The following is a 10,722-nucleotide window of genomic DNA, read 5'->3' as shown; positions in this document are numbered from 1 at the left end:
CAGTACTTTCAGGGCTATGCAGGAGGCAGGTGTCCTGGTTCTGACTGTATGGATGTCTGGGCTTGAGGGCTCCCACCTAAGCCTCTGGGAGGGATCTGGGCGAGCAAACCTTTCCCATCAGCTTCCAGTTGACAGTTAAGCAATCCTCTTATCTGTCTGGATCTCCTCCCACATTAATCTTGTCAGTACAATGGTGTTTAGGGAGGAAACAAATCACATGTGATCAAGAGTCCTCATTTAACTGCAAGGAAAGTCCCTTTCCTTTTTTTAAAAATTCCTGGTGGTATATCTGTTTATTTTTTATTATTTATTTATTTATTTATTTATTTTTACCATTTCTCATTGTAGCCTAAACCAGCCCCTAGGTAGGCATTTTCTTTGTCTCAGTGTAGCCAACTATTAGTAATTTCTCAATCACAATCTGTTCTCACTAGGGTGAATGCCTGATGTGTCCTTGCTTATTACAAGTTCTTAAAACCCTCCAACTCCCCTTTCTTTTGGGGGGGAGGGGCTTGGGGGTGTTTTTCTGAGTTTGCTCTGGGCTTGTGTGCGTTCTTGCCCCTGTAAAGCTAGATTGCTTATGCTCAACCCAAGCCTATCACACATCAAAAGATAGGATCCCGAATACTGACAGATGCTGGGCAAACACCTGAGGATGCAAGGCATCCAGCAGGTATGGCTTAAGTTGTTTCAGGCAAGTTCATTTCCAGCTCAGGAAAATCTGACTCTAAAAAAACCCCAGTTGGTCTTTCCAAGCACTAGGTACCTGGGAACAGGCAGTCTTAGCCTCCCCTCACTGGTAATCCTGGGCAGAGCTTGGCTCTTCTCTCCTCAGGTTGCAGATTAACAGGGTTGACCCAGAACCTCTGTAGCAGGAAGTATAGGAACTATGAGTTCCCAGGAATCACCAGGGCTCCCAGCCTGTGGAGGTCAAGAGGGCCTTTAAGAGGCTTTCAGCAGAGAAGAGGGGTGGGCCCAGATCACCCAGTTAGGGTCATGGCTAGAACAACAATATTAGCCTGAGATCCAGTTACCTGAAGGAAACAACCCAGGACACAGCTGAAGAAAGGCAAGTCAGGCTTAAAATAGCTAAATAAATCTTTAATATTTCTAATTGCAAATGTACAGAAATTGCACAGCCACACGGAGTCTTCGAACACCAACAACTTCTCTGTACATTATTACACGGTTAAAAGTCTCAACTGGAGGGAAGGGCTCCGGCTGACTCCGACATTTGCATTTTTTCCTTTTCACATACTTACAAAAGGGGGAGCTGGGCACAGTGGGGGAGATAGATAGCCTTGTGGCTGAGTATATAGAAAAGAGGGGCTGGTTCCCTGGACAGTCTGGCTCCCAGACTTACGGGTATGAGGGAGGAGTGTCCCTCGGGCAGGTGCTGGGGTACACGTGGAGCTCTGGCCCTGGTCCCCACCCCCATTCCTGGGCAGTCGGAGGTCTTCGCTCAGAGGAAGTTTGGCAGTTTCCTTCACCCTAACATACAAGTTGAACAAAAAGGTCAGGTGTCTGTGTTGGCAGGGGCGGGGCCGCTCTCTCCAGCAGAGCCTGGTGTCAGTGGCCAGGTCTTCCCAGAGCAGGGCCTCTGGCAACTCCAGCCCTTGCTGTAGGTAGAGTTCAGCCCCAAGGCTGTGGGCAGGAGGATGCTTTACTGGCCCCATTGGGGCATGTGCCCCCATCAACCTCCCACCCAAACAGCATGCTTGAAAGCCAACGAATCAATGCCCCAGGCAGGTAAAAGACAGACAGACGCCTAGACTGCAAAGCTCTTTGTCCTGCCCAGCACCGTTCTCTAGGCTATAATATCAACCGTGAGAGCAGTGTCCCAGCCAGCCCTCGCAGCACCAGGACTAAAGGACTATGTACATCCCTTGGGTGAAATAGTTCCATTACAGTCAAACACCAAGAACATTTACAAAAATCGGCAGACTTGCAATTAAGATAAAAATCTGTGGAGGGTCTGTACACTTTTACAGTTTTTGCACTAGGTAAATAAGGCTCTCGGCCTGAGAGCTAACAACCCCACCAGAGGGGCCATTGCATCTGGCCCTGCGCTCTCCTGTCCAGGCCTGGGGACCTCCCCATATTGCTAGGAGGCGCTCAGACAGAGGTCACTTTACGAGGCATGGGCGAGAGTGTGGGTGGGGAGGAAAACAGGGCTCCCTGGGCAGTGGCAGGGCAAGACCCAGGCCAGGCCAGGCCCTGCCCAAGAGGCCACCCCTGCTGAACCGCACAGGCGCAGGGGTGTGGTGTGGACAGAAGTGGGGCAGGAAGAGGCAGTGGCAGGACCTCAGCCCCACCTCCTTCCTTCCTGAGGTCTCTGACCCTTGATGGCCACGCCCTCTCCCAGCACTGGTCTGCAGCCTAACTGGGTTGTAGGTTACGGCTACTCTTTCCCTTGCCTGTCCATGGACTGAGGATGGGCTGCAGCATGGCTAGGCCATGCCTCCAGGACGTCCACCCTTTCTAGTGAGGACTCTAGGAGCTTAAGTGCAGCTTGCCTAGTCCCAATCTGCTGCCTGGGCAAAGGCCCTAGCTCCTGCCCTAGGTGACTCAGAACCAGGGCTTGGAACCTAAAGTGTGGGAACAGATGGGACCCAGGAGAGAGACCCGAGCTCCTGTCCTTCTCTGTCCCACAAAGGGGGAGGGACAGATATGCTACAGAACAGCCTAGAGCTGGGGAAAACCAGCCCCAGCTGTGGGGTGTGCCCCTCCCTGCCTGCAGTGCCTGGGTCCTTGGCTGGGGCTGGGAGGGTGAGGAGAGGCGACTGCACACACGGGGCCTGGTGCAGGCTGCTGCTGTCTTGGAGAGGGAGCAAGTCTAACATCCTCCAGGGCCGCTATTTCCCATGCAGTGCGCACGCTCAATTTAAAAGGCCCCTGTGTTCCAGCAAGCGAGCAAGCGGGCTTTTGTTTCTAATGCATACTGTGAAAGGAAAAAAAATCACAGTTATCCACCTTCTCAGGGCCTTCAGGTTTTAGAATTTCTCTTTTAAACTATCAGAGAAAAGAGATCACCTTTGCAGAGTGAGCACCGGCTGGCCTCTCCCCACAGGGCCACTGTGCAGGGACACACTGGGACCCTGGAGAAGGCAGCTACAATGCATGGTACAACCTGGCCACCTCTGCCCAGCTCTCTGGCTTCTGGGAGTTCCAAGAGCATGAGCCAGGCCCACATGTGAAGTGTGGGAAGCTATGGCTCCTCCCACGCACGGGTCTGAGGGCCCAGCAGTGAAAGTGCAGTGCTGTCTGTTTGGCAACGCAAGGAGGGAAGGGAAGGAGGGAGGGTGAAGGGTGCCGAGCCTGGGACACGCATAGGACCGAGGTTCTGTTCTTCAGTTCCTCATCACTAGAAAGGGTCCCTGACCAGCTGCATGCAGTGGCAGGGGCTCAGGGCAGAGATGCGCAGGGGCCACTCTGCCTGCCAACTACTCCATCAGGTCCAAGAAGCCAAGGGAAACCCACAGTAGTGGCCCCTAGACCTTACTTCAGCCCTTTCCAGGAGCTCCCCCCATGGCAAAGGGCAAGGGGTACATGCACCTGGCTGGTCAAAGAGAAAAAGGTGCCACACACCAAATCCAACAACCAGAGACACATTAGGCAGGCCTCCCTGTAGGCTGGCCCCACTCCTCAGTGCAGTCTCTGCTGCCTCTACCCACACCCACTGTTCAGGTGGGCATAGAGAAGGGGGGGCACTGTGCCCTCAGTCTCACACTCCATCAGTCTTGCGCCCCCTCCACTGCAGGCTAGCCTGCAACTGTGGGGAGCCTCCTGACGGAGACCTTGTCCCGGGCCACCACAGTCCCCCTCTCCTCAGGCAGGTTAACAATTGCTGCTGTTTCTGAACTCGCCGTTCTCAGTAATCTGCAATTTGGTGGGGTTGGTGGGGGAGACGCCGTTACGGGCTTGCATGCTGTACCTCTCTTTCAGCTGTGTGAGGGCACTCATGAGGCGGGCATTGGCAGCATCCAGCGAGGCAATGCGTTTTTCCTGTGGGCAAAGAGGGCATTAAAGGCACTTGGGATGGGCTCTAGCCAGCAGCAGCCAGCACAGAGCGCCATGACAGGCAAGAGAAGTAGGAGACTAGGTTGTGTAACTGCCCAGTATGGTAGGCCCCAGGCTGTGGAGTAGCTGGGAAGGTTCTGTGCTACCACAGACTGGGCCTTACCATCTGCCTCTTACCTTACACAAACTTAAAGCAGAGCTACAGCACCTGAGGTTCAAAGGCAGGAGCGGAGCCTTTGCTTCCATGCTCACATGGGCCACACACCCAGAGCTCCTGCCTAGGCTATGGAGCTTACAGTCTATCCAAATCTGCCAGTTCTTGGGGCATTCAGAGAAGGGGCTGGGGGAGCCAGAGCCCCTCTGCCTAGCCTTCTTTCACCTCCCCAGTCCCGCCTACTCCACTGCTGTAAGTCTCTGGTCAGCATCCTCAGAGCACAGAGACCTTGGTTCCTGGTTCACGGTTTCCACACTGAGGTATAACCAAGGATGACAGAGAAGCCAGTCACACTCCCACTACCCCAGGCTCTGTAATACTGTGGCCAGAGCCCCAACCTGGGCATCGATGATCTTCTGTTTGGAGTCTACAGCTGCTTGCATCTCTGCATGATCCTTCTTCAGTTCTTCTTCTACAGACATCAACCTGTGATCAGAGATGGAGAGTCAGGGGCACTAGGAGGAGGAGAACCATCCTCCACACCTACAGAGTGGACATGCTAGGCAAGGGCAGAGACCCCTCAACTGTCCCCCAGCACTGACATGGCTGGGCTACTGTGTCTTGACCTCAACTCCCCATCTGCAGCTCTGCTCTCTGGGGCCACCTCCATTCCAATGCACTTCCAAGACCCAAGGGATGCCATGTTATAGGATCTGTGGAAGGGGGGGATGATGAAGACCCCCTTCCATCATGTTTACTGAGGTGGTGTGGACTTTGTGAAGGCACAAGGCTTAGGTGCTCACAATATCAGGAATATCACACTGGGCTGGAACTACAGTCTGCACAGCTGCTGTGCTGGGCGCTGGTATCAAAGTGAAGAGGGAGTTCAGGAGGGACAAGGTATAGGACCTACAAGCACTCCAGGCAGAGATGGACCCTACTAAGTTCCTCAGTAGGAATCCTAATTCTGCCCAGCAAAAACCCAGCAAGCTGGGAACATCCACAAGCTAGATGCAGGGGAAGATGGGCCAAAGGGGGCTGTGAAGAATTCTGGGAAGGCACATGCACCATGGAACAGCCAGATGAAACCAAGTCTGAAGGCCTTCAGGTCCCACACTAGCAAAGCTCCAAAATGCCTGGCATCTCACCAAAGCTGTCAAGGACACAGAGATGTAAGGAAATAGAATCCATAACCTGGAGAAAAACTAGTGAGAAGAGACAGAGATGTGAGACAGAAGAAGTAATAGGTGACTCTGTGAGGCAGCAGCTATATGGACATTCTATACACTGAAGAGACAGTCTTAAGCATGAGGAAAATAGAAGAGGTTTAAACCACAGGGAAGCTCTAGAGACTCGAAGGAGAAAAGACTGACTGCAGGCACCGCAGAAACACTGGCATGCCATTTCAGATTACATGGGAACCAGGCCCAGGCCTGTAACCCCAGCTACCTGTGAGACTGATGCAGGAGGATGACAGCAAGTTCAAGATCTTCTGGGCTATAGGCAAGTTCAGGGAAAGCTCAGAAAATTTACTAAGAGACTGTCTCAAGTACAAAGGTTGGGTGTCACTCAGACAAAGAACTGTCTAGCCTGCCCAAGGCCCTGGGTTCAATCCTCACCCAGTAATATAAAAATGTACATTAAAAAACTCAGAGAACAATGAAAAAAAAAACCCAACTGTGTGTGTTTGGGGGGTGGTGGTGGTGAACTCATGGCTCGGTGGTTCTGAAGACCCGTTGCCATTCCCAGCACCCATATGGCAGCTCACAAGCACCTGTGACTCCAGCTCAGGAGATCCAACACCTTCATCTGACCTTCTCTGGTACCAGGCATAGACTTGCATGCAGGCAAATCACCCATACATATAAAATAAAAGGGAGAAAAAGAAAAAAAAAAAGAGAACAACAAAGGAACAACGAAACGGGAGACAGTACAGAGCAGCCCACAGAGGAAGAAGTAGGAAGCAGAGCCATACACCTATGGATCTAAGAGCAGCCAACTCAAGAAACACAAAGAAAACCACAGCAGGCAGGCTATAGTCACACTGGAAAATCAAATTGTTGACAACATCTAATGAAGAAAACACTGGAAGGATCCAATGCTCAGTGAGCAGAAGCACTGTGCATAGCTTAGTGACCCGAGGTTTATCTCCAGAACCCACAGGGAGAGAAGCCTCCTGGTTGCTGTCCTCTGACCTACACACCCTGCCCCTCATGAAGCTGTCCTATGGCCTATATACTACACACCTAGCCCTCCACACACATACATACATGCCCCTCCCCAGTAGTAAATAAAATTTAAAAAAATTTTAGTGTTATGAATCCAACCTAGGGTCTATGCATGCCAGGCAAGCATTCCACCAACAATGAACAGAGCTTTAGCCTAGGAGTTGTACCTTAAAAACAGCGAGAGAAAAAGCTGACTATGTAGTCAGAGGAGAGACCACTTCAAGCCACTGCCTCTGTAAGCCTTCACATTGCACAGCTCTGCTGTGACAGCAGTTGACATGGAGCAGCAAGATCACGTGGCCTGCAAAGCCTGGCACGATTATCATCTGCCCTTTGAGGAAGACCTGTCAACTAATACCCAAAGCCCCGGGCTCTACAGCATGGAAGCCAGCAGATGCTATGGAATAAAGATGCGGGCCAAGGAAGGCAAGAAGTAGTAGGACAACGCGACATACAAACAAGAGACCAGCTACACGACTAACAGGCTTAAAAACCATCACATGCAAAGCAAATGGCTTAAACTCTCCAATTAAAAGGCAGAAGTTGTTAGACAGTAAACAGATTTAACAACAGGAACCTGTAAAGTAAACTCTGTCCATAGAGACGGGTACTGTGGTGTGGACTCTGAAACTTAACCTCTACGGTGCTACCAGCTGTCCTCTGGGAAGTGAATAAGTCACAAGACCCTGCCTTCGTGAGCAGGGTCAGTGCCCTTACCAAAGAAGCTGGAAAGAGCCTGCCTCTAACGACATGGCAGTAAGGATCTGTATCTGTGAAGGAGAGCTACACTACATCTTTTGATACCCTGATCTTAGATATGGCAACCTTCAGAACTGTGAGCACTACCTATCACCTAGTGTTGATAGTTTGTCATAGAAGTAGAGGTGGACTGAACAATGGTTTAAAAGTATATAGCACAGAAAATGATACACCATGCTCACACCAGTCAGAGAAAGTCAGAGTACCTACATTAGAACTAAGAAGGAAAAAAAGAGTATAATTAAAAGGATAGTTTGTTAATGGTGCATAATAATCCCAAAAGAACACCCATCCAGGACTACAAAGTGTCAATGAGGCAAAAACCATCAGAAATAAACCAGGAGAATCATTAGATAGCTCAGTATTGCTATCTCAGAAGCAGATAGAATAACACAAGCAAGCAGGCAAAGGAGCAGCAAGGATGTGTTAGAGCCAACTGTCCTGATGATGCTTACATTCACGGACACAGGGTAGGGGAGATGGCCAGGCACCAGGGGAGCCAAGAGCAGAGGGGGTATCAAGCAGTTCGCAAGTGTCCAGCCACCCGGGTTCTGCTCTGCTAATCATCCATAATGAACAGAAGCCCAGGACAGGACACAAGCACCATGTAGGCAGAGTAGGTGATCTGGGAAGGGTCTGTGCCGTGGACAAAACAGAAGGCTAAGGGGGAGTTCCCTGTCTACCTCCCACATGCTCAGTCCCAGGTCTCAGCCAATGACAAGGCTATCAACCCACACTCCTTACACACTGCAGTGAGGTAGATGCTCCAGGACTGGGACACAGTGGGTGGCTTAGACATTGCACTGCCTGTGTGCAGACACCAAGGACAGCATGCCCACCCCATCCCGGGCAGAGATAGAGGGAAGAAAGCTAGCTACCAGAACCAACTGACCTCAGAAACTCTTCAGACACTGGAAACCCAATAGACCTCACCCACCATACTGGCACAGGCACCCCCCTCTTCTCACAATGGGCACCCTGACACATACCCAGATGTGCTGTCCTTTTCCCTGCCCTCAATGGCTTCCTCCTTGCTTAGCATCTCAAATCCAGCTTCCCAATTCCCCTAGAGCTTGGCAGGATGACCCAGCTTCTTACAGGTGACCCCGCCGCCCCACTCTGGGCACCACCTTTCTTCTTGCCGCTCAGAGGCCCCGTGGACCAAGGGGCAGCATGCTCACCTGCTGATGATGCCCTTCATCTGGATGTCCTTGTCTTCCTGCTGCCGCCGCAGCCGTTCCTCGCCCTCTTCCAGCCGAGCCTGGTACTCTAGCACCAGCTTCTGTGTCGTCTCCTCCTGGCACTTGAACAGGGTCTCGTATTCCTCCAGCTTCTTGGTGGAGATCCGCAACTTGTCCTGCAGCACTGCCAGATCCTGCCAGCAGGGCAGCAAGCCATGGGCCAGCACCCAGGACAGAGAGCACAGCCTCATCAGCCTGAGCAGAGCACAGGCTAGGTACGAGCCAACAGGGAATAGCCCAGTGAGGAGATTCAATTTTGTGGCTGCCAAAGGCCTGTCCCTTCCTCTCCCAGTCCAACCTGTGCAGTCAGGAGCAGGGGAGGACTCAACCCAAGTCTCAAAGACTGAAGAGTTAACTTGAACTTTCTTTTTTAAAACTTTAGATGTTTTTAAATGCATGAGTGTTTTGCCTACATTCAAGTACATGCATGGCTATGTGCCTGTGACTGAGGGTGTCAGATCCCCTGGAACTGGAGTTTCAGATGGCTGTTAGCTACCATGTGTGTGCTGGGAATTGAACCCTAGTCCTCTGTAAGAGCAACAAGTGCTCTTAACTGCAGAGCCATCTGTAACCTTGAACTTTTTAGAGGTAGCCCTGGATGTATGGAGGACACCTGACAGTTCCCTGAGAGCTGGGTGGCATTGTAGGGAGGATGTGAGGCTCCAACAAGTCCCATGAGAAGCAACTGCCAATGAGATGAGACCCCAGGCTCCCAGGCACTACCTGAACAGAGCAGCACAGGAGTGGGGTACACTGTGGGCAGCAGTGGGAACAAGGAGGAGGGGAGAAGCAAAACAAGGTGTCTTGGGATCTCCAGATGTGACTCAGCCTCTGGGGAGAGGGGAGGAGGAAAGAGTCTGCAGGAAGCTAGGCCTCCTTGCTCTCTTCCTCGTCATGGCTCTGGGAGCACCACGGTCCATGTCCCCAGGTTCCCTTCACATACTGGGGAAAGCAGGTGGATGCAGTGAACCGGGAATGGTGGCAGGTAGCAAATGCAGCATGGAGATGGGTTCCCTCCAAGTAGGGGACTGAGGACATTATCACCCTGACCAAGGGGCTGCTTATGAGGTTACAACAGCTGTCCTAGGACTCCAGGGCTGAGGGGGAAGTGTTTGCAGTGGGGTACTCTGGCACATCCAATCTTCCTGGGGTTTGCAGGGAAAGATAAGAACCACCCATGAATCCAAGGCAGCTGCCATGAGTACTCTGGACTGGGGAGGGCAGTTGAAGCACGCTATTGGCCCAGATACAGCAGATACATGGTGATGTGGGATTTGGAACTTTGGGAACCCACTTTTCCCCTGGGAGGAAAGAAACATCCATCCCACTGACAATATGGCTTCAACCCTTATCTTGATAACTATGCTTTTCCTTCCTAAGCCTGAGGTATGCCTAAACCCAGGGGAAGGAGCTTTCCTAGCAGTCTTGGGAGCCCTGTCTCTTGTTCCTTATTCCCAAGGCTCTCCAAGAGTCTCTCGTGGCCCCAAGCCTCAGCCCCTCAAACGTCCAGCAGCAAGGGGATCTCCTCAACCTGTGTCCCAAGGCTGAACACAAGCCCTTTCCAGGTAACTGATGTGTCGAGTGCAAGGGGAATCTTGGGTCCATGCTTCTAGTTGTACTGACTGCAGTCTCCACATGGGCAGGGGAGTGGCACAACAGGACAGGAAGGAGCAGTGTCACTGCACTAAGGGCTCTGGAGAGAGCCCTGTCCCAGTACTAGTGGAGGCAGCCCACCCCACCCTCCCAGCCCAGGTCCAGGTCTAGGTCCAATTTTACCTTTTCTGCTTGGCTCAGCTCCTCCTTACTCCTTAGCCTATCCCTGTGGGGGGGATCTGGGCCCAGACCCTCGTCTTCTAACAACTGCGCGTTCATGGTCAAGAGCCAAGCGGCTGTGCGGTCCAGGGCATTGGGACTGACGGGTGAAGGGCCCTACGATGAAACACAGCTTGTGAGGGGGTGTGAAGAGGCAGAGATAGTAAGGCAGGGATGGCCACTAGGAGCCACAGGTGGGAAGGGAAGGACCTCTGCTACTGTCCAGAGTGCCTACTCCAGGACACAAGCCTTCTAGACAGCAGCCCGAGCCAGATGACAGCCCAGGTGGGCTCAGCACTGCTGTCTGCTGCCATCGGGTGCTGGGGCAGCTTGCCTAGGAGGTGGCAACCTACTGTTCATTGGCCTGTCTTGCTGGAGCCCGTGGGTGGCAGGGACGTGGCATAGCCTCCTGATAGCTATGCCAGGAGTAGGCTCAGCCTATGTGAATGCTTCAGGAAGTGAGGCCAGAGCAGGACAGGTGGCCTCAGGGTTTGGGAAGAACTTTACT

General features: G+C 52.2%; 1 protein-coding gene across 15 annotated transcripts in view; it reads right to left on the bottom strand.

Annotated features, from left to right (window-relative positions):
• Positions 1-1,080: 1,080 nt before the first annotated feature.
• Positions 1,081-10,722, bottom strand: part of Dab2ip (DAB2 interacting protein) — a 173,477-nt gene continuing 163,835 nt past the window's right edge. For 13 of the 15 annotated variants that reach the window (XM_076928597.1, XM_034494957.3, XM_076928595.1 and 10 more), the window contains 4 exons: positions 10,179-10,331; positions 8,343-8,536; positions 4,573-4,660; positions 1,081-4,005 (listed from right to left, as the gene is read on the bottom strand). In XM_076928597.1, the coding sequence (XP_076784712.1) occupies positions 3,838-4,005; positions 4,573-4,660; positions 8,343-8,536; positions 10,179-10,331 (603 nt within the window). In that variant the 3' untranslated portion in view covers positions 1,081-3,837. The remainder of the gene's footprint in view (positions 4,006-4,572; positions 4,661-8,342; positions 8,537-10,178; positions 10,332-10,722) is intronic. The other 2 variants (XM_076928598.1, XM_076928599.1) reach the window with 2 other exon arrangements.

The sequence above is a fragment of the Arvicanthis niloticus genome, chromosome 2 (genome assembly GCF_011762505.2).
Source record: "Arvicanthis niloticus isolate mArvNil1 chromosome 2, mArvNil1.pat.X, whole genome shotgun sequence".
Lineage (NCBI taxonomy): Eukaryota > Metazoa > Chordata > Mammalia > Rodentia > Muridae > Arvicanthis > Arvicanthis niloticus.
This window is presented reverse-complemented; position numbering and strand designations above follow the sequence as displayed.